This window comes from Dermacentor andersoni, chromosome 10 (assembly GCF_023375885.2).
Source record: "Dermacentor andersoni chromosome 10, qqDerAnde1_hic_scaffold, whole genome shotgun sequence".
In the NCBI taxonomy this organism is placed as follows: domain Eukaryota; kingdom Metazoa; phylum Arthropoda; class Arachnida; order Ixodida; family Ixodidae; genus Dermacentor; species Dermacentor andersoni.
Genome location: NC_092823.1, coordinates 38,993,362 through 39,017,212, shown reverse-complemented (window position 1 = coordinate 39,017,212; position 23,851 = coordinate 38,993,362). Strand labels below are relative to the sequence as shown.

The following is a 23,851-nucleotide window of genomic DNA, read 5'->3' as shown; positions in this document are numbered from 1 at the left end:
ATGTTATTTGCCGTCTGTGCGTTCTTTGTGTCACCTGTACTTAATTCAATCAGGCGTATCTTATCAAGCTGCTCTCAGCAAACCATAAACGACTGTAACCTCGAAAGCAAAGAATAAAGCAGAAGAAAACGTACTCCTCAATGAGCAAAGGCGCCTGACTCGTTTAATCTCTATTCTGACAGACTCACACAACGCTTAATGCTTTGACCACTAGGCAGCAGACAAATTGATAGCCATCGCTGCATTGACAAGGCCGAATGATCACAGGGACTTATACAATATGCATACGGTTCTTATGTCGCAAACGATGCGTACAAACGTGGTGTTTGTCTGCGCAGGGCTGATTTGTGCCACTGATTTGAGCCAGTGCCTCATTGCTTATGATTTCCTTATTTTAATAGCACTGCCAGTTGGAAGTGATAATTTTACCGTCAGGCCAAGCTGCATACTCCCGTCTCATACATACTTTTTTTACTCGATGTCGACTTCACGTGACCGTAGTACAAAGAATCAAGTACTTCCTTGTACGCTGGCGCTCTGCAGCTGAGGTGGAGGTTTCGAGTTCGATTTTTATTTCAACAGTGACCGCATTCGCACTGAGGTGGTGCAGGCAACTCTCCGCCACTTAAATTATGCACACGTGCAGACACTCCAGGTTGGGGACCTCGGAGCTCTTAGAAGCTCTCTTGCTTCGGGAACTTGAAAGTGCGTCGCGCAGTCAATAAGCCGATATGTAAACCAAGCAAGCTTTGCATTCACCTGAATGCACCACGAAGTACAAAATACAGGTACCAGCAGTCCCTTTCATGTATGTGTTTACATTTCAGTCATGCGATGAGTGTATCTGCCTAACGGCGGGCTGTGTCAGTTTGCGATAAAAGTGAATGGGCACATCTTATGCGCAGAGGACGAACGTTATCGTAGTTCCCGGGACACGTATTCTTGAAGTCGCCATCAGAATTCTTCGCACCCTAACTCGACCGCGCAGGAAAGGTCGTGCCCTCGAATCCCAAGCCATGCATTTCTGTAGAAGAGGTCGACTTTGGTCGATTCCTAGGCTTAAGTGAAGTATAGCAGCAGGCGTACTGTCGGAGATCTGAAAGTTTCGGAGCGCAGGCCTATATTACGTGGTGGAATACTGCATGTATGCCGCAGAACCCTATTTTAAACGCACACACACGGAAGAATGAATTAAGAGATGTGGATGTAAACTGAGCTCTGTATAACATGTAGGCCAACAGCTAGGTGGAACCCTTAGGTTCACGCATAAGCTCGCCACAACGTCCCGGAACTTGGCAACATATCTTCACCTGTAAAGCACAACACAGCATTGTAATGGAACCAAATACTAAACGCACAGACTTTCGCCAAACTTTATTCTTCCCCAGAGCGGCCCAAATATGAAAAAGCACCTTGAAATGCGGGACATTACACACCCCTAGCGGCACTCAAGGTTTTCCCGCCAAATTGGATTGAAGGAAGTTTGGCCTACGTTGGCAGGGGTAGTCACGCAAAATATCCGTACGATATGAACGGAAATATCGTTCCTAAAAAGCGTTACCGGTCTAAACTTACTTAACGCTGGTGTGCGAACATAATGTATTCCCCATACTGCCCCATCCTATGCAGCAAATCCTAGAGTAAGCCACAGCACCGAGCAAAACCGATACTCTCCGGCCAGCTCCCCGATTCCTTCACTCTCAACATCTTCATGATAGGCTACACTGACCAGCTCAGGCCCGCAGAAACAACGAAGGGGCATCCAACACGCATGTGATGTGGCCCGCACCATTGGGGCATTCAAGAGCTCCACTTTACGAAGAATATGCCCCATCCTGTTACAAATAAAAGCATATTTGTGTTTCTTTCATTAACAAATGCTCCGAAGGTGTACTTCGCTGCACGTCTGCGTGCTACGTAACATGCATGATGTTATACGCGTGAAATTTCACAATTGCGCTTTGAAAGCATGCACAGAGGAGTGCTCCTGTAGATTGCCTCAGCATGTGTTGAGGACTGCTTTCGCGCATACAGGTTCAAGCGCCATCACAACGCGGAGGCCAAGGAAACGCGAATCCGGAGAGCATGACACGTAAAACACGTTTCACGAAATGTGCGGACATGAGCAAGGCAAGCTAGCGATTTAAGTATAGCGGGTACATCAAAAGGTGCTAAACATAAAGGCGCCAACACGCAAGCTGGCTTGATATCTAATGCTCACATTCCAAAAAAATCCTGGACCTGAAAAACAACCAAGCGAATGAACAGACAATTCATTTAGAACAAACGTACGGGACATTTTGTCTTATGTTGTTTTGAAGTGTGCACTTAATAATGTAAAGAAAAATGAAAGTGGCCGAAATGATAATTTGGCAACTGGGGAGCCGAGTGTACATTTTCAACAATACACCTACAGTGCTTTACTCATTATTTAGGTACCATGAGGGCCGTGAGCCACTCAACTTTCTTGATTATTTCGTATATGCATAATGCTAGCACTGACATTGTTGGCCAGTGTCACTCACAACCAAGGTGGTACCCAATAAACCGAACACACGCCCAGTATCTTGCCAAATGGCTCGAATGTCTATATGCCAAAGCATAAGAAGCCAACAAACAAAGACACCAAGGACAACACAGGGGAAATTACTTGTACTTACCGGTTGAAATAAAGAAATTATAAATTAATGAAATTGAAAGTGGGTGAAGAAACAACTTGCCGCAGGTGGCGAACGATCCCAGAACCTTCGCGACGGGTGTGGGATCGAAGGTTGTGGATGCGAAGGTTGTGGGATCGTTCCCCACCTGTGGCAAGTGCTTTTTTTATCCAGTTTCATTTCCATTAATTTATAATTTCTTTATTTCAATAGGTAAGTACAAGTAATTTCCCCTGTGTTGTCCTTGGTGCCTTTGTTTGTTGGCTTTTTATATGTTTAATAAAAATCGGGCGCCTCGGGTAATCCCGTTTCTTCTTGTTCATATCCCAAAGCAACATTTGAGAAACATTATTGAAACGTCTTCCCTGGATATAAACAAAAAAAGTAAAAAGTTACTAGGAACCAAAAAGAGCCCTAGCATGCCGCTGCGGCAGCACTTTCATTAAAACGCGACCAGCACACAACAGCCCTCTCTATTCCACAGAACGGCTACATAAGACGAAATCTTTCAACTTAAATGTCATAAAAAGCAAAACACCACATTTAGTCCCAAAAAGAAACCCTTTGGGAGCAACAAAGCCTAGGAGCAAACCTTCCTTCTGCGTATTATTTCATTGTTGCCAGCGCCATAGGCCAGCGTGCCGAGCGCTGGCCTATGAGTGTGAAGCTTTTGCAGAGCTCTTGTCGAAACGTTGCTCGAAAAAGCGCGCATTTTGAAATAATGGCAAGCAACCAAGAGCCTGTTGCTTGGCAAGTGCAAGTTGTGCGGTGCCATGGCGTGGATGCCGATGTTACGCGTTCATTGTCGGTGCGTTTTGTGCGGTGGTTATTCGCTTCGAGCTCTTGCAGGTGTTGTGCCAAGGCTCTCGATCTGCTGTCCGTGATCCCACGAGGTATGTGTGCCCAGATTTAAGGACACGCTTTCTAACGGCTGTTTGTGCTGCTCGTTGTGTGTGGAAGTGGTGCGAGTACTATTCTGCATGGGAATACGTAGTTCGAAGTCATGAATTAGTACTGCGTGTATTCCGAGGCTGGAGGGAAATTCGGGCGTTACAAAAAAGAAAAAGGTAACATGAAGACACTTGGGACGATATGATCACACCGGGGCTCATTTATTCGCGAGTGTGTTGCACATGCCTTGCCTCGTTTTTCTTCGTTGTCTTTTATTCGGGAACCACCAAACGCTATCACTATTATTCTAACGTTGTACCTCTTCGACATTTCGCTTTGACTTGTAAAAGCTTTGCTTTCATTTCGGTGCCCAACTCCAAGGAACAGGTTATATGTTCAAGGAACGCTTATATGTAAAAGAGACTAAAAATAAGTTTCTAGGACGTTCTGTGCAAGCAATGTATTTGTTTACTACTTAACACCCTTTTTTTCTATCGTGGTCCCTGACGTGACTGTTAAATTTATTCCTTAGTTTACCGGTTAGTGATGATGTTTGTCCACACTGTGATGTCTTTTTTCCTTGTACAAATTGACCAAAGTGTCACTACAAGCTTAAGCAGGCACTTATATGTCATTATTGGCTTCTTATGATATGACTAATAAAAATCGGGCCATTCGGTTAACCCCCTTTCTTCTCGTTTATTATCCGTCAGGTATTATACCAAAGACCTCGTTACTAAGCAATAACCATGTTCGACATGTTGCAGTGAGGGAGAAAATATTAATCAATACTCATAATTGGATACGACAGTTGTAAGCATAGTTACGTGTAACCGTCCTTCCCGGGTCAGAGCTAGCACAAAGTACCAGCCAGCCCGATCCAAGATGTACTCGCAGCACATTATTTCTGAAGGCATATTGCGTTGAATGGTTTGTGTACGAACGAGACGGAACGAATTTCGTTAACTGCAAGTTGTTTACTGTTGATGAAAAAGTAAAGAGAAGGAGCGCAAATTATGACTAGACAAGCTATTTTATCGAGCCGAATCAGGGAGTGATGTATTGTTGGGAAACTTGCAACCATTTGCAGATGTCTAGAAGAGTGCCAAAACAGTGCCCGCCACAATACCATGTGTGGCATGCAGGATTATGTTGAAGATTAAGGAGGCCAAACAAATTATTTTGGGTGATGAGGCAGGACGCCCTCGTCAACATGTATTTACACAAGTCACGAACATAATTTGCACTGTTGAGGTCATCCTTTCGACTTGGAGGGCTGGTGTGCGCTGCTGCCGCTTTCCCCTAGAGGTCGACGGCGTACGGCTTTCGATGGAAGTTTCTTCACTCTGAAAAGGAAGGGAAATATGGTTGCACATAAGTATCATAATTTGACGCAAATACACTGAAGTGGTTCGCATGCATACGCCGCAGGAATTTCTGAGGTGCCTGACGGTGTTTTCTTTAGGATATAACCGAAAGCACACGTCTCTGTGGGGCACTTGATTGTAGCTCAAACAATGTACTCGGAGTAAATTCTGTATGGTTACTTGGTTTAATATATGAAATTATAGGCTTGCGGCAGCCAGCAAAGTGCACATCACTGAAATCAGACATGTTAAAAATGTGATCGACATTTTGCTCCACATGTGCAGGTGGAGCAAAATAGCCGCAATTCATCTGCAGCGAATACATCCTAACTTACGGATACTTTCTTTTTTATATTATTTACCACAAAAACGACCCTCTTCGTAACGAGCAGTGATCGCGTCTTTACATTCGCAAGTGTCACTAATATGACTGTCCGACTCATGCGATGGCTGCACTTTATCTGCAAAACTACAAGCAAACAGCTACTCTATGCGTTAGCATCCGGCTTAGTTCTTGTCAAAATTATTTGAGCAAATTGAAAAGTACTACCGCTCTATTTACATGTAAAAATCTAAATAGTTTAAGCAATTTTTTTTCACGTTATCGTCTTGACTCAAGATGCCGACGTGCTTACTGCTCACGACGTGCTTAAGTAAGCTTAGAAGAATCGCGCTCTCTAGCGCTTGACCCGACAGAGCAAGTTGTCCGAAGTGTACATTCTGATAATTTTTACTTTGGAAGCAAAATTAGTAACCTACCAGATTGTTGAACACATTAGAAGTGGACGCCTATTTGTGGTGCTTGACGACCACGACCTTGCCGACGACACCGCTGCCGCCGCCATATCCACCAGCGCCGTAGCCACCATAGCCTCCGGCGCCATAGCCCCCGTAACCACCATAGCCACCAGCACCGTAGCCACCATAGCCACCATAGCCACCATAGGTGACGCCACCTCCGTAACCTCCGAGGCCACCTCCGAGACCTCCAACACCACCGCCGAGGCCGACACCTCCAGCGCCAGCGCCTCCGCCGACGCCTCCGAGACCGGAGTGGGCGACGATAGCGCCGCCACCGTGAACTTGGTTGACGTGGTGCACAGTGCGGACCAGGAACGCCGGTCCGGCCACGGACTTTCCGGCACCAGCCCGGCCACCGCTGAGCAGCACGACGCTGCTGCCGACACCAACGGCACCGCCGCCTCCGCCGACGCCACCGGCACCTAGGCCTCCGAAACCGACGCCGCCCCCGAGACCTCCGCCGTAGCCTCCGCCGTAGCCTCCGCCATAGCCGCCTCCGTAGCCTCCAACACCACCTCCACCAACGTATCCACCACCCAGACCGCCGCCCAGACCACCGCCTAGACCACCGCCACCGCCGCCTCCGATGAAACCTCCGAAGGCGCTGGCAACCAGGGCACTTAGTAGGACGCTGCTGACCTGCGACGATTTGGAAGCACAGAGCGCTGATTCGATCATTTTGTCTCTGTACGCAACATACTGTTAGGAATGGCTTCTGAGGATGGGGCTACTTTGGGGAGAAGAATTTACGGCTGGTCTTATGCTGTCTTGATCTTTTTATTGACACTTGCTAATATAGAATCAAATTGTCTTTATCAGTACAACTAGTGTACTAGCTAGGCTTTTCACTGTTATTTCTGCTCTACGACATAACGAAATGACAAACATTTCTTACAAATTCTGGTTATTGGATTAGGTGGTCCCCGTTGCCATCACTCTGATTAGATTTAAGAGTATCATCTAGATCAACACTCTTATTGGCGTTTTTACACGGCATGTTCTAGATTCTTGGTGCTAACTAAATAAAATAAACAATTTCACGAAGAAACTGTGGGCAGCATGCAGGGTCGCCTGACAGGTAAAAAGTTCTGTAGTGCATTAGGAACCACAAAGCGGACAAAGTTGGACTGTGGCACAATCCGGTCGCACACGCACACAAAACGCGCATAGATGAATAGCAGTTATCGGGGCATGGCATAGAACACGTGATGTAAATTCGCTGGCTAAGGTATTTGTCAATCGCTACACATAAATGCGGATCATTGCAAATCTGCGATGTTTACTTGTCTAAGCTGGACACGACTGGATAGAGAAAACACTAGGGCACGTATTCAGAAAGGTTATTTAGCTAGAAATATTCGCAAGGGCACATCGTATCCAATCCCGATTACGAACATCATATCAGCGAAAGCCTATGGCCAAACGCAAAAAAAAGGTGCTGCCGAGCGGAAAGCTTTGCAAGTTATCCCCAATTTCTCCATGTCGCTGCTTAATACAGCAATCTTTTTGTTTCGCCCACCGCTCTTGCGCTAGAGCAGAACGAAATACAGATGGGCGGAGAACCACGCAATGGTGTATGTATGCCGCTGCGCACAGCTCCAGAGTAGTTGCTCTGCTTTTGATACCGCTTTAGGTAGATACGATGCCGTGAGTTTTGTGCCAGTTCACGTAATAGGCAGCTTCGCGATACAAGAGCAGTAGTTTGGAAGAGCAGTAGTTTTGCGCAGGTGCAGTGTCAAATTGGCGCCTTCATGCTCAGTTTGTTCCCCGCACTCTATGCGTCGCTATGACTGTGCGCCTTCTGTACACTGGCGTGGTTACCGTGGTTTGGATCATTGCTTTGAACACATGAACAAGGACAAGGACTGAACAACACAATAGAGCCCTGCCTGCTTCGCGATTCTGCAATTTCTCGTTGACGTTCTTTTCTATATTTGACCGTGCAGTTGCAAGCGATACTACTTATCACAAGCTCATCACTACAGATTCGTTGTCGAACCTAATTGGAGGCCTCTGCACGCGTGTACTATTGCCTAAAGTGACGGAGTATTAAGGCTGCTAAAGGAAACACCAAAATATTCTGCAGCTCATGTTTAAACACTGACGTGGGTTTCATGGAAGTATGTCTTTTAGTAAAAGTTGATGGAGGAATGGGCGCGGTAAAGCCGAACTCAGGAGGTAGTAACAGGTACAGATCTGCACAGAAGCTTGCATTGCGCCACGACTATCAACAAAATGTGGAATTTTTCTGCAATAGTGGACAATAACAGATTACTCGCTGAATGGCGATTATGTTGATTACTAGCGTACTCATCATTAACGCCTATGTAAGGCTTAATAGGTCCCATTGAAACCATTCAAGCCAACGGAAAGATATTTTCTTGTTATTGTGATGCCTCATTGATAAGCATCCCATCTTGCGACTGCTGATACACGAGTTTTATCAAAGTCACTATTGAGGATTTATGCTATACTGGACCAGAATATTAGCTTCGTTTTTCTCACATGTGCTTCAACTCTTCCTTTGTCGTAAAAACCTGCAAGAATCTTGTCACTGGCAATTCTGTGTCGTTCTTTTTTTGGTGCCCATGTATGACTGACCTCCCAACGATTGCTTTCTGCAAGGGGCGTTACCTCCCTCCTACGGAGTGAAGGAGGTAACGTCAGATGGCGTCATATTTAACATAAATATTTTGGAAATCTAAAAACTACATTTCTGGTCGCAGTGGCAAATATGCCGCCCGGTTCCCACAAGCGCCGTAAGACGCCAAGGGTGCGCCATAACATTCCAACGACATGCCAATACGCCGCTCAATTTATACTCAAGTTGGAGCTATCGCAACTCCGCCGTCTCTAATGTTCAAATAAAGTACGTGCGGCTACAATGATTAAAAAATAAACACGGCGTCCGTGATTCTAATTGTGCCATTCCAGTGGGGTACTTATGCTGCTGGGTGATTTGGTTTTTCAGCATTCCGGCGTAAGCATTACATGGAAAAGACGGTTCCAGAAACTAGGCTGCTCACTTTCTGCACTGCGTAAACAACGGCCGACAGCGTCATAGGTCGAACTGAGAGCGCCAGCACTTTACAATCATTGCGTTTCGGACACCTGCAGCGACAGTGTTTCCGTGTCAGGCTCCCACGGTCGTCCTACGTTCTAGCACTTGATACGGCATTCATATTCGAGCTTACAGAAGCGCCTCAAAGGCGCACGAGACCCACCCGGCGAACTGGCGACTCCTATTGTTACTAAAGTAAGCTACCGCAACCAAGATACTCCACTTTCCGGCTGACGTTTTCCAGTGAATAAACTTCTCCTTCTACCGCAACCAATGAAATGGGGAAGCTTTCGGAACCGAACGCGTGCGTCCGGGCGTTCCTGGAGCGGCACAACGGCAGATCCTTACCAGGGCGTTCATGGTGTAGACTGACGGATAGCTCAGAGCACAAGCGATCGAGAGGCCTCGGAAGATGTGTGTCTTCTGCGCGCAGGCAGACGGGCTTTTATACCCAACCGACACGACACGCCCCCCCCCCCCCCCCCCCCACCCCCCCGTGGTGCCCTTCGGCCTACGTCACAGGCGGAGGGCCTAAGGTGTGCCGCCAGTCCGCATGGACAAGCTCTCACCAGGAGAGCACGGCTTCCGATGTCCTCCCTTTCCGTTTCGGACCGAGATCGTGAGGAAAGGAGAACCGTCCCCCTACGCCGCCACTTTCCCAGAGCAACGCTTCCTCAATGCAGAAGCGCGAAAGCATAAGCAAGCGAAACGCGACGCGTGCACAATCTCTTCCCGCTTATCTCGATCTAGAAGTCGAGTTATACGAAGGGCCGCGAGAAGGAAGTATTACGGTAACACCGCAGAAAGGCAAGAGCCGCAGCGCAACAGTGTTCGGCGGCGAGCTGCCTACCGCCCTCCGTCAAGAATCCGAAGAATCACCGGGCAATTTTTCTTTCTGCGGCTTCGCTGTATTCGTGACTACTTTGGAACGCCACAGGCAGTGCTGTCGTTTTTGTGCTGGTAGGCCGAATTCTGTTCTGTATTCTTTTCATCAACCCCCCTCCCCGTAGCGTGTACTAACCCTTCGCCCCCCGTTGCCACCCCCGTATTCTTGAAGAAAAAATCAACCAATGCAGCCCCATCCCCGGATGCCAGCTTTTTTTGTTTATACCGGCATATCTCGACATCGTCAGCAGCATGAGGAATTGACCCTCTCCCATGGTGAAACAAAATGTGATTTAGATTATATACCACGCTTGAATTCCGGGTTAGTCGGAAGCTAACACCGGTTCTGTACCACCGAAATCTCGTGGTCGGCGTTATACAGACTAACCTTGATTGGTGGAAAACAAAATAAAAAAACGCATTAAATAAAGCATTTTTTTTTCTTTTTTGAAATATTTTACTTCATGCGGGCCTTGCTCAAGTCATCCTCAGGGCGAACCACTTACAGGAGCAGCGCTAACTGAAACATAGTTTGCAAATTATCAACACGTTCAGCATGTTTTCAACGGTTCAACCAAGTTCGAACATCTTTCAAAGCCATATCAACATTTTGACGTTCTAGTCAGATTTCGCGCGCCTTACACAAAGTCAGGCCGCAACCAGCGTCAGCTGATTATGCGTAAGTTTACTTAACGCAGTCACTCGGAGCGCAGTGGAAGCTGACAACTGTTTTTGAATGTGGCCAACCATAAATGAAAAGTGCAGGCGCACTTTGCACTTCATCAAGCTCTTGGAGGAGCTGTAATAGAATGAAAGGAAAATATTCTCATCCATTGGACTGCAGCACGAAACTAAAACGCGAATCCATAGGTTGTCTCTCAAGGTATCCTACGCAGCTGAACAAAAATTCGCCCTGGTCCTGTGATAAAAAGCGAGACCAATGCGTTTCCAGGGGGTCACTCTACCATCGGAGCTAACCTCGAAGATTGCAAAGCGAGGCCAAATGAATCGACAACTCGAAGCACAGGGGCATGGAATATGACAAATTAGGGGCCGAATTCAAAACGCTATTGTTTCAAAGTGATTTTAAATGTTGGCCGACCACCTTTCCTGATAATACGTACGTCCAGCATCAGGATTGGCTGGAAATTTTTTCTTGCGAATAATTCTATCTTAAAAGGTTTTCGTTAGTACAGGCCCAATTCTGCGGAAGCCTGCAAGATTGAGAAAGGTTCATGAAAGAAAATGTTGTCAGCAATCCCACTGTACCACGGAGCTACTAGAGAAACTCAAACGAAATTCTCTAAATAATGGCGTCGGAGTTTCAGCGTTTGTATGTATAACTTCAAAAATGTGAAAACTTCAGTCATGTCCTCCGAGCATCATCTCGGCAAACAGTGCTTGTTCGTGACAAGGGATTCTATCTCATGCCAAAGAAAAAAAAAAAAACGACAGAAATTGAAGACGTTCAATTTGCTTAGGCATCGTCATTCACTAAAAGCTCCCATCGAAAGCTGATTCATATTCCTGGTCACATCTCTCGATTCAAGTTTTCGCCATTATGCACGATATATTCAGCCATTTAACTTATGATGTGCAAAACGCCTTGTGTGCTAGTAGCCTGCGCAGCCTGGTCAGTATTATTTGTGGCTTCGCCCTAATTTCATGTCTATGCGCGTTAAACATTCCACGGAATTTTAATTTCATAGTGTCAGTACAAATGCAGGTCCGGAGGAGCTGGAAAAAAATCTCCCAAAAATATAGCCTGTTTTGACGAAGACATATGGTTCTAGAGGTTACTTCAGTAAGCTTGGCTTGCTTTCGGGCTCTTATTGTATCAAGGAAACATTCCACAGAAATTCCTTCCTTTAATAAAACACAGATTAAAGTTTAGTTCGCTCCTTGTGAGAGAAAGAAAAGTAGTTTTAAGACAGTTAACACAGACTTCGTTTGAATCTCACTTCGCTTGAAAGCCTTCATGATATCCTTTTCCGATGGTTGGCTCGGATAGCACAACGTCAACTGATGAAGTACCAGAGTGAAATTTTACAAATTGATGGTTGAAATAATTTCTTCGATTTTTTTTACTTGACGCCACGTGCCCCGTCATGTTAAAATGCGCAGCCGAAACTGGTAGGCAGAGCGCAATCTTTGTATGACTTATCCGAGGCCACCCTTCAATCTGTCTACCATCACTACGACATACAAGGTCGGTTCAAAACCATGGTGTACGCGTAGCTTAAATTGACCACGTAACCAACATATACTACTTTCACAAAAACTTCTCCCAGATTTGAAAAGTCTGAAAGCGCTTCGAAAAAGCCGTACTTTATTTTTTTCAAAGCGAAAATTAGTATTGCGTCATTCGCGTTCGGAATAACACAATTTCGCAAGCCACTAATAATGCCTAACCGCATATAAAATACTCAAATAGTCATCATACAAAGCCATAGCCTTTTCGTAAACGGTACTAAACCATTTTTGCTTCAATCGCCACCTGAGTTTTTTTTTTGTTTTGTTTTACCATGCTGCAATATTTAGGAATAAATTTAATGCATCTGATCTTTGCCATTATTTTTAAAAGTTTACACGTTTGTGCCTAGCCCCGGGCACCAACATCAACAACCGTTGGACAAATAAAGTTTATTCCTACCCTATCCTACACGTTTGTGGGGAATGCTATTATATTTAAGTAAACGCTAATAATGTGTTGTCTTTATTTTAACAAAACATTTTTGTTTCACAACGCATCCGCCTCATTGAAGGCTTTCTTTCAAAATAAACCAAGCCACACGTTTGATGTTATTTGTCGTGTGCGAGTTTTTCTTGTGTGTCACGTGTGACTAATTCGATCGTGCGTCTCTTATCAAGCTGCTCTTAGCAAAACTTGAACTATTGTCGTTACAAAAAGCAGCGAATAAAGCACTAAATATAGAACCCCTTCCATAAACTGTGGTCGTCTAAATTGCTTAATTTGTATTCCGACAGGCTCACATGACGTTTAATGGGTTTGACCACTAGGCAGCAGACAAATGGATAACCATAACTTCACTAACAAGGCCGAGTGATCGCAGGCCCAAATAGAATATGCATATGTTTCTTATGTTTCAGACGATGCGTATGGACGTAGCGTTCGGTTGCGCAGGGCTGATGTGTGTCAATGATACGAGCCCGTTCCTTGGTGCATATAATATTTTTGTCTTGTTAGCCCTGTCAGTTGGAAGAGAAAACGCTATGGTCAGCCCACTGATGCATGGTATCGCTTCATATTTTTATTCGATATCGACCTCACGTGCCCGTGGTACGTAGAATTAAGTAGTTCCGTGCGGATATAGGCATGAGAAAATTTGCATCTGTTCTCCATGGTGGCTTCCTGGCAATCGCTTCCCGCAGACCTGAGCTAGCGGTTTCGAGCTCGACCCTTCGTTATCGGAGTGACCGCATTCTCATTCATGTGGGATCCCAACCACTCGAGCATTTAAATTAGCTGCCCGTCCAGAAACTCCAGATGGCAGAATTTCTGTAATTTTTTTTTATTTCAAGGCTGTCGCGAGCCTCTGTGTTACTTACAGATTTAAATGTGCACAGAGCAGTCGCTCAGCCAATAAATCAACCCAGAACAATTTGCATTTACCTGGCTAAATGCTCCCCGAAGTAGATAGGTGGCAACTTGCGCTGTCACGCATACGTTGTCGTTTTGGGACGCGATGGTTTGCGTATCGGCGAAGTAAGTGTGCCAATCTGCGATAAAAGTATGCCCTAAGCTCCGTCGTGTAGGGGGCGCCCATAACAGTATTTCCCCGAACGCATATTCCGGAAGTCGCATCAAAGTTCTTCGCAACATGATAAGTCGACAGCCGTGGAAAGGTCATGGCCTCGCATCCCAAGCCGAGCCTTTCTGAAGAGGTCCTACTTAGACGGTTGCTATGCGTAAGTGAAGTCACTGCAGGCATTGCGTGCTGTCGAATTACGCATCGCTGCCTTATATAGTCATGCTCGCCTGCAAGTAAAGATCAGTTGGAAGTTAGCGCTGTTTTCTCTGACCTTTTTTCCCACGGCCGTTATGTACAAAAACCAACTCGCCCAAGCTTCTGCTCTAATCATAATACACAGTGGAAAAGGATATACGTGCATAAAAGGGCCTCTTTGAGGGCACACAAAAGAATAATTAGCGCGGCTTGTAATGGCAAATGCGCTTCCAGCTACAATAATGAAATAGACAATGTCCGATGTACAGGAGGTGGGCGTGAGCGCATTCGGTTGCTGACACAGGCAATCTAACGGGGTGAGTCGTAGAAGGAGCTGGTAGCAACAGTGCATACAGATGCAGAGGAGATGTTCGATAGACACCTCACACATGCAAGTATTGTATTAAATTGTGTCTGTGATCCCAATAAGGAACGAATTGCTCTTGGTGAACGCCACATCCAGCCCCGAATGACTCTATTGGCCTTGTTACAGCTGGAGCTTCGTGGAAGTGTAGAAAAAAATCTAGGGTGGTGCTACGAGACAGTGAGACAAGTTTTTTTGGCAAGGTCCGCTCGAAACAGGGCTGTGCGAACTATCTTGGCGGTGTCGTGGGTGGACGCAGCGTAACCTTCAACGGGTCATTGCAAACGGTGCTGCTATGACCTGGCAACCAGTGAAAATGGCCTCACCCTTTGAGAAAGCACAATGGTAAATCTTCCGGATCGCGGACATCAACTGTTCGTAGTTTCGGTGAGATACGTTTTTAGCAAGCTCTGAAGCACTGGCTTGGAATCACAAAACACTGTCTCTTTTTTTTCGTGCTTCTTCGATGGCATAAGTAGTAACGGAAAGCAGAGAACCAAGATCAGCGGCCATCAGTGTCGTAACTATGAAATGGGGCATTGCTAACTTAAGCGGAATGATAACGGCATCGCAGCAGCTCTCCAAGAAAATGGAGCCGTCGGTGCAATGTGCTAGCAGTCACGTACGCCTCTCGCGGCAAAGTAAGCACATTTGGTTAAACGCCAATGCAGACATTACGGCCTCTTTTGTGACGTCTTAAATTATGAGGCACACAATTTGCGTTGCGAGAAACACAAAAAATGCACTGGTCTTGCCGTAGGTGAATTGTTCAGAAGAATGTCGTGGTTATCAGCCAATAAATGAGAAAATGTTGCACGTCGTCCCCACGCTTGCAAGCAAGCAAAATTACAGTTCTGTAACCTCCGATAGTGTCAGATGTGTGCTCTCAGAGAGTCAGCAATGATACACATCGTGACCGCATTGTCATTCACAATGGAAACCGCCACGTGTGTGTGTTTGTGTGTGAGCTGTTAAGTATTTATCACTGTATATAACATAATCATCACCCGCCACCAGGAGTAGCATGTCAAGCCAACAGCCAGGCTAACATCTCCAGCATGTCATTAAAGCTTATATCTCTGTCTATATCTCACATCCGGTAATGCGCAACGAGGAAGATTGATGCACCTCGATGGGGCTTGAGCCTTATATACGTTTAAAAGCACGAATATTTGTTTTGAATGTGTTCCACAGCGGTGGACCACTGTGTCCTAATATCACAGAAAGGGCCTTCTGTGCAGCTCAAGCGTAGCAAGCACTTATTCGCCTCAAACCTTCGTAGTAGAAGCGCAGTGGATGACGACCTCTTCTTGAAGTATGCGCATTGTGGGCTTCAGGTGAAACCGCGATCAATGATCACGACTAAGAAGCGATGCTTGTTAACAGAGGAGAGGACATGGTGGTTATTAAAAATAGTATATGGCCTCACGGACTTGCGGGGAATAGCTACGGTGCGCATATTTCGGTAGAAACTCACAAGCCTTGTGCACCGAATTAGGTAACATTCGTTTGGCTTCCGCTGTACTTCGTTTTCAAGTGCGTTCGACTGTAGCTATCCGCAACAGAGAACTGAGTATCGACTCAGAATAGGATGCGGGCAGTTAAGCCAATATATTTGCTCTCTGTTATCTTTTGTTGTATTAAAACCATTCTAAAACTGGTACAGCGCAACAAAGAAAAGAAGAAACAAGCCGAGCCGGCCAGATGGAAGAACAGAGCACTTTGTTGCTGCTTTATCGGACCATTGCTGCTTTTAATTGCATTTACCATTTAAGGAACATTGTTGCATTTAACCATTGCTGCTTTATTAAATGCATTTTATGCACTAGTGGTTATGAATAGTCTCCATCGTACGGGTTGTGAGGCCGTGCATGATAGCCTCCTGTATGTCTGTGAAGGTTAAGTCTGAAATATACAGAACTCTAGAGGACACACTTCAACTACCCCCTCCCCTCCACACATACAGTAGATGTACGTATGTCTTGAGGTCTTTCATATTTCTGACAAGTGCAAGGTTTGTGGATCGCGCAGGTGAAAACTAGGGACGAACGAAAAAAGAAAAATGCCTTCGTTACTGCTTGTACATAGCGAAGCACCTTATGGCCTAATATTTGATGTAGGTCGCGCACGTTATTACGTACCGTGCACAAGGGCAAGCTCTACTTTTGTACTCGGAAACACAAAAGTGATCGGGCACTTTTGTACCGGCTGCTGGCATCGTTTCGGAAGCACGTTTTGTTCGAACCGCGACGGATGATCCTCCCTACAAGTTTTGGATTGTCCGACGCACACCGATGGACACGAAGTGTTCATTAGATACAGATTGAAAAACATCATCACCCTTATTTAGCGCATGGCATAGAACGTCGTTTGTAATATCACGTTAGGCTTCTATAAGAGAACTCTGCTTAGAATAAGTGTACTGAAGGAAGGCATCGCGTTCGCAAAATTTGTTGGATTAGACGTTTACGCAAGAAGAGTTGAATAATAAGTTTAGCCAAATAATCTTTGTGACGGAAGTTTATGTTAAGTGAGTGTTTTTAAATGTATTTAGTCATGACCATTGTTGTCGTAGCAAAGTCGGCTACAAAACTCGACATTAGAGGTTCATTGTGACTTCCTAGCGATTTGAGAAAAATAAGATTAAACAGGCCACGCGATGAGTGCTTTTTATTGCGATAGTAATTATGCGTACTTCTGATGCGCATCCGGGCCGCACTCGTGCCGCAAGGGAAATGGCTAACAAAAGAAAATCACATAAATGTATGTTACTGCGCCTTGTTCAGTAACTGCAGGCATGTCTGTGCAACCCAGCGCCACGCAACGCGTGTCGTTTCTTACGCTTTCTGACCTTTCAACAAAGCGCCACAGTCAGGGTTTAAGAAAACACTTAGGTACCATGAAGCATCATATGTTATATATATTTTGGACGCCTTCATCCTGCAAAGCGGTAACATGTTTTACACGTCCCTCTAAAAATAAAGGAAATATAAATTTCTGTAGCTGGATACGACCTTCTGTAAGCACGATTATGTGTAGGCATAGGTCGCGATTGAGAGCATGGTCATATTGTCATGCCAGCATTGTTTACCTTTTTTTTCGCAATGACTGCTCTTTCACAACTGTTCTGGTTGTTAACTTACAGTTAAGGTATTGTCACGTTGTCGTAACGCTATCAGCCAGCCCCATCTCGGATGTGCTTGCAGCGCATTCCGAGTACAATTAGGCCGATTCCAGTTTGTTGAAGGAAGAGGAAGAAGAGGAGGATGAATAAGCTTTATTTTAGGGCAGGAGAGTAGAGCCCTAGGCCTCTCTATCTAGATGACAGCCTCGAGCCCTTGGGCCTTGGCGGCATCTCCGGCCTGCTGGATTGCCTCAAGTTGGCTTTCCAGGGCACAGCTGAGCAACGTGGTCTCCCACTGCTCCCTGGTCTTGTGTATCTTATTCTGTGTGAGTGTCCGAGGACAAGCCCAAACCATATGTTGTAGGTCCGCCCTTTCTTGGGAGAATTTTACATCTATCCCTGTAAAGTTGCGGACAGCAGCGGGGGTAGGCCACCGGGTTCGTATATGCATCTGCTTGCAAGAGGCGCCATGCCGTCGCTTGCAGTCTACTTAGCGAGGAGTGTGCCGGGGGGAAATGGGCCCTTCCAAATTTATAGTGTTTCTTGATGTCGTTAAAGCTGGTCATCCGGTCTCTCTCCGTTCCCAGTATTTGTTGCGTGTCACCTGCTCGGCCTGTCAGTTCTCGAGCCAGCTTGTGCACTATTTCGTTTCCGGGAAAGGAGGAGTGTGCGGGCGCCCATATAATGTGAATGTCTCGATCTTCACGAAAGTTGGTCAACATTCTCAGCGCTTCCGGCGAGATTCAGTTAGTCGAAAACAAGTTTTTTTACAGCAAGAGATCCAGTATTGTCGAGAAAGCAAGAACAATAACAGAAAATAACGACTAGATGTGTTATTTTATCACGCAGGTTCAGGGATTGTTGTATTTTGCGTACTGACATCATGTGTTCATTCGCTAATTCAGAATCTTTTGCAGCGGTCTGGCAGAGTCCCGAAACAATGCCTACAGAAAAAGTCATTTGTTCCATCCAATTTGACGTTGAAAATGAAAAAGGCGAAGCATTTTTTTTCTGGTGACGAGGGACGTTGCCCTCGTCAGCATATATTTACACGAGTCACGAACATAATTTGCACTGTTGAGGTCATCGCTTCGACTTAGATGGCAGGTATAGGCTGTGAACGTTTTCCCGCAGAGGCCGCCATTGTACGGCTTTCGCTGAAAGATTCTTCACGCTGTAAAGAAAAAAGAATATGGGTAAGCTTACGTAACATAATTGGGCGCAGACCGAAGTGGTTCCCGCACATGTGGAAGCAGAATTTCGTAGATGTGTTACGCACACTACCATATGATATAGAATAAAAGCGGCCGCTTCTATGGAGTACTCTCCCATAGCTGAAACAATTATTCAACTCTGGTCAAATTCTGTTTTGTTATTAGGTTTCACACCTGTTGTTATGAGCGTGCAGCAGACACTTTAATGAATTTCTCTTAAACACGCCACGCAGATAAGTTTCCGAATTTTTTTGCTTCGCACGTGCACCTATGAAAATCTTCCACAAAGATCCGAGATCCCGATATAGTGTACACATTTCCAATAAACAGCATATATCTTAATATATAAAGGCGTCGGAACCTATCACTCCTATATTGTTTACCACAAAAACGACATCGTTCAATGCGAGTGATAGCCACATATGTATATACACAAGCGCAACGATTGTAGCTGTATGAGTCATATGACATCCACACATCAAATGCTAAAATACACGTACAAAAGGCTACCCGATTGGTAAATCTCCACTTTCGTTTGTTTAAAAATTACTTGGACAGATAGAAAGATGCTCCTGATGCATGTACATCTATAAGATTTTGAGCTTTCTTACACCATCTTTTTCAACCAATCATTGTGTCTCAAGAAAGCAACGAGATTTTTTTTACTGCTTAAACTGTTTCAGATTTGAGCCGCACCGTCCTGCCTTGGGACCCACCCATGCATATTGCCCGAAGCATACATTTCAATATATTTTTTCAAGTTTCAAAGTGAGATTACCAAGTAACTTACCAGAATGTGGCAGATACTAGAAGGGGACGCCTATTTGTGGTGCTTGACGAGCACGACCTTGCCGACGGCACCACCGCCGCCATAGCCGCCAGCGCCGTAACCACCGTAGCCACCGTATCCACCAGCGCCGTAGCCCCCGTAACCACCATAGCCACCATAGGTGACGCCACCTCCGTAACCTCCGAGGCCACCTCCGAGACCTCCAAAGCCACCGCCGAGACCGGCACCTCCAACGCCGGCGCCTCCGCCGACGCCTCCGATTCCGGAGTGGGCCACGACGGCTCCGCCGCCGCTGACCTGATTGACGTGGTGTACAGTGCGGACCAGGAAGGCCGGTCCGGCCACGGACTTGCCGGCACCCGCCCGGCCACCGCTGAGCAGGACGACGCTGCTTCCGACACCGACGGCACCGCCGCCTCCGCCGAGGCCACCGGCACCCAGACCTCCGAAACCGACGCCGCCTCCGAGACCTCCGCCGTAGCCCCCACCGTAGCTTCCGCCGTAGCCTCCGCCGTAGCCACCGAGACCACCTCCACCAACGTATCCACCACCCAGACCGCCGCCTAGACCACCGCCGCCACCTCCAATGAAACCTCCGAAGGCGCTGGCAACCAGGACACTTAGCAGGACGCTGCAGACCTGCGACGATTTGGAAGCACAGAACGCTCATTCACTCATTTTATCTCTGTACTCCACATAATGTTATGAACATTTTGTAACGCTTCGTAGGCGTACTTTCTGGACGCTTGCTTTGCTGTTTTCTATAATTTCCTGCTTCATTACCCCTACACGCGTGTTATTGTACGAATCAGATTGTTTTCTTTTCAATGCAACTGGTGTGTTAGCTGAGCCTTTCACTTTTACTTCTGTTGTAGTACATAGCCAATCAGAATAAGGCATTGAACCTTCTGGTGGTTCGCATTGCATTACTTGTGTCATCCTCACTCTGCCTTGTATAGGAAGCAACGTCCCCATGAACATTCTTACTTTTTACACTCTAGATCAACAGAAGTAGGCAGTCACTTACGTATCCTTACGTGATGTGAAGGCGAAAGCATGATGACTTGTCCGAGTTACCTTAAATAGAAACTCTACTTAAATCCACCTTAATTCACCTTCCTTTAATTTGTATCAACCTTAGTTCACCTTCATCCACTTTAGTCTGTCTCAATGCAGCCTAATTCACTTTATTGTACATTATTCTACCATAATTCATTTTAATCCCTGCGCTGAGTCCTTGTGTGTAGGAGCAGCCCGAGAACCTCTACTTGATGCTCAGTCACTTCCCCGCACTCTATGATTAGCTATGACTGTTCGCCTGACTCGAACCTTGTATACGTTTAATTCATCCACAAAGACATGGACTTGACAACAGAATAGTGCCCTGCCAGGTTCTTGCAATTTCATGTCATCGTTTTCTTTCTTTTTTGAATATTTTGAAGAGGACTTGCACATCACAATTATTTATGACAAGCTCATTCTTACAGATTCAGGATCAAAAATAATTTGAGGCCTCTGCTGGTGTTTATGGTGTCGTTCACGGTGACTGAGAATTATGGATACTTAATTGGGAACACTAACAAAACCTTGTTGGTGCTGTCCTGAGCGGAAAGGCCCTGGAGTAATGGATCCAGTTAAAATATACATTAGAATGTAACCACCAGTACAGGTCGGCCCTGAGGCATGTGTTACGCCTATGCTATGAACGAAATCTTCGAGCACTCTGCATAATGGATAGTATGCGATTACTTATTTCATATTACAGAATTTCAAGCGATGATGTTGCAGAGAACCGAAACCATCTGTAACGCCTGAGTCAGACATAATAGGATAAGCTGAGTCCATTGCTCCTGAAGAAAGATATTTCCTTGGTTTTGTGCTGTCTCATTCACAGGCGGCGAATCATGCTGCTGCTGCTGCTGCTGACGGCATATTAGGAAACATCACTATCAAGAATTTGTGTTCAGAGCTCCAGAAAATTAGTGTCGTTCTTGTTGACTGCCTTCAAAGTTTCATTTATAACGAAGAGCTCCAAGAATCTTGTGCCTGGCAGTTATGTGTCTTCGTTTTGTTTGTTTACATCCAACACTCATGTTTCAACGAGTGCTTTCTGCAAGCTGGATGGCCGGAGCTAACGTCACGTGATCCCAAGTTTAAGATAAATGTTTGGAAAGTTCGTAAACTATACTACTTTTGCCAGTGGCGACAATGTCGCCGTTTGTTAGCAAACTCCATCAGGCGCTGGAGATAAGTGCTAACATTCCAACGCCATGTCACGCCTTGGAAACGACCAATCCATAGCGCTTATGTTAACTACGCTGTAATACACCGAGCGCTTTATACGAAAGTTCGAGCTATCGGAATGTTTTTGTTTTGAAAATTCGAATTAGCTATACGTGGTTACATTGATTATTAAATAAATTATGTGGCTGTGAGCCTACTTGTGCCGTTGCAGTGTAAGATGTACGCTGCTGGATGATTTGGTGTCGCAGCAGTCCTGTGGAGGAATTAGCTCTAAATACGGTTCCAGAACTCTATGTACACAATCATGCGCCAACAACGTTTTAGGTGAACTGAAGCGCCAAAAGTTCACAAACTTTGCTTTTGGGATCCAGGCACTCACTGTATATGTGTCCCAACTCGGAACCTTCGTAAAAATTAGTGCCTATTGGGGTGATCTCCTTCGAACTTCGAGACTGATCTCAAAAGTACACGACATTTAGCGACCGAACACGCCAGCTCCAGCGGTAGTAAAATAAACTTTGGCAACCGATGAAATCAAGAAGTCCTCGAAACCGAACGCAGCGCTAGGCCCTTGGAAGAGTGGGACACTTAAGTGCGGATGCTTACCAGGGAGTTCATGGCGAAGGCTGGCCGGTTGCTCAAAGCACAAGCGAGCACGAGACTTTGGAAGATGTGCGTCTTCTGCACGGAAGCAGACGCGCTTTTATACCCAACCGACACGGAATCCCCCCCCCCCCCCTCCCCCTGCCCCGGTGTTCCCTTCTGCCCACGTGACAAGAGGGAGGTGTGCCGCCACTCCGGGCAGGTATAACCCTCTCTTAAAGCTCATAGCTTCCGATGTCTGTCTTCCCTTTTCGTTTTGAACAGAAATGAAGCGGCGAGGAGGAGGGTCCCTGCCGCGACCGTCCCAGAGCGGCGCTTCCTCAACGCAAAAGAGCGAGAGCATAGGCAAACGGAACGCGACGCGTGCACAGTTCCTCCGCTTATCTCGATCCTAGAATTCGAGTTAAACGACACGCCGCGTGGGGGAAGTGTAACGGCAACATAGGAGAGTACGAAGAGCCGCAGTGCAACATTATTCGGAAAGCTGCGCGCAGCTATCCCTCCTAGATCGGAAGAGCTGCTCGATTTCTCTTTCTGTGCTTCCGCCGCGCTCGTAACGTCTCTGGAACGCCACCCGCCGCGCTTCTTTTTTCTCACCGGATGGTCGAATCGTGTTCTTGTGTAATTCTTGCTTCGCCCCTGCATGCCGTGCGCTAAACCTTCTCTCCCCTCTCCCCCAGAAAAAAAAAGAAAGAAAGAACCGAACGAAAGCAACCAATCCTGCCCCACCTCACGGTGTTCGCGTTGTTAGTTATGCCGACATATCTCGGTATCCTCAGCGGCATAAAGAATTGCTGCTCCGGCCTAGTCAAACGCAGTATTACGTGCAATATACGACGTCCGCATTGCGGGAAAAGGCGGAAGTTAAGCTTGGTTCTTTACCTCCGATATAGCATCGTCTGCGTTATACAGACTCACCCTGCTGGGTTACCGCATTTACTCGTGTAAAACTTGTGGTGTTTTTTCAAGTTTTGAAATATTTGCAAGGTGTGGGCTTCACAGGAGTCAGGCTTGTGGCTACTAGCGTATCCTAGTGGCGCTCAGTCAAACATTCTTTGCAATTTTCTGGCAGCTTCAGCATGCTTACAACGGGTTTAATAAGGTTCCAACGCCTCTCAGACCCATGACACGACGTATCGGACACCGCATTTTCGCAGCCCTGTCAGGTTTTGCGGGCCTTAAGACGAAGACGTGCCGTAAGCAATGTCTGCAGATTGTGCGTAAGTTTGCAAAACGCACTTACTGGGAGCGTAGTGGCATGACGACAATGGTTTTTGAACATAGCTAACGCCAAGTGAAAGCGCAAGCACAGTTTTTGTTTTAGCAAGTGCATAGATGACCTGTGTTTTCATGAAAGAAAGAATATGGTCCTCCATGTAACTGCAGCATGAAGCTGCAATAAAAATATTTACTGATGCCTCCGACAGAAAGCTACTCAGTTGAAAAAAAAATTCTATTCGGCTCCGGGGACCAAACCCGGGGCCAATGCATTTCCGAGGTGGTCACTGTGCCACCAGAGCTGACCAAGAGCATAGCAGATAGTAAAGCCAGGGCGAATTAATCAAAAACTGAGTGCACAGGAACATAGAACACTGCAAATCATCGACAGAATTCAGAGAGAATTTTATTTGTTATTGCTCTTTGAGGTTGTCTGCACACCTCCGTTCCGCATCAGGCTGACCACCTTGTCCAGTATGAGTATTGGTTGAAATTACTTCTTACGAATAACTGTGCCGTGAAAGTTTTTTATTATAGCAGTTGGAGTTCTGTAGAAATCCGCCATGTGAAGGAAGTTTCATGAATTGTAATATTGGCATCCATCCGACTGTAGCTCGAAGTTATAACAAAAAAGGCCCGTACGGATTTTCCTGAAAGTGCGCTT

At 46.1% G+C, this 23,851-nt stretch overlaps 2 protein-coding genes across 2 annotated transcripts; both read right to left on the bottom strand.

Annotated features, from left to right (window-relative positions):
* Nucleotides 1-4,725: 4,725 nt before the first annotated feature.
* Nucleotides 4,726-9,180, bottom strand: LOC129381900 (uncharacterized). The gene is made up of 3 exons (XM_055065152.2): nt 9,126-9,180; nt 5,675-6,355; nt 4,726-4,894 (listed from the first exon to the last, which is right to left on the bottom strand). The coding sequence occupies exons 1-2, from the start codon at nt 9,135-9,137 to the stop codon at nt 5,705-5,707; spliced, it is 663 nt and encodes a 220-aa protein (XP_054921127.1). The 5' UTR covers nt 9,138-9,180; the 3' UTR covers nt 4,726-4,894; nt 5,675-5,704.
* Nucleotides 9,181-18,100: 8,920 nt separating this feature from the next.
* On the bottom strand, nt 18,101-22,022 carry LOC126519186 (uncharacterized). The gene is made up of 3 exons (XM_050168804.3): nt 21,973-22,022; nt 19,123-19,761; nt 18,101-18,292 (listed from the first exon to the last, which is right to left on the bottom strand). Exons 1-2 carry the CDS (start codon nt 21,982-21,984, stop codon nt 19,153-19,155), a joined length of 621 nt encoding a protein of 206 aa, XP_050024761.1. The 5' UTR covers nt 21,985-22,022; the 3' UTR covers nt 18,101-18,292; nt 19,123-19,152.
* Between the last annotated feature and the right edge of the window lie 1,829 nt (nt 22,023-23,851).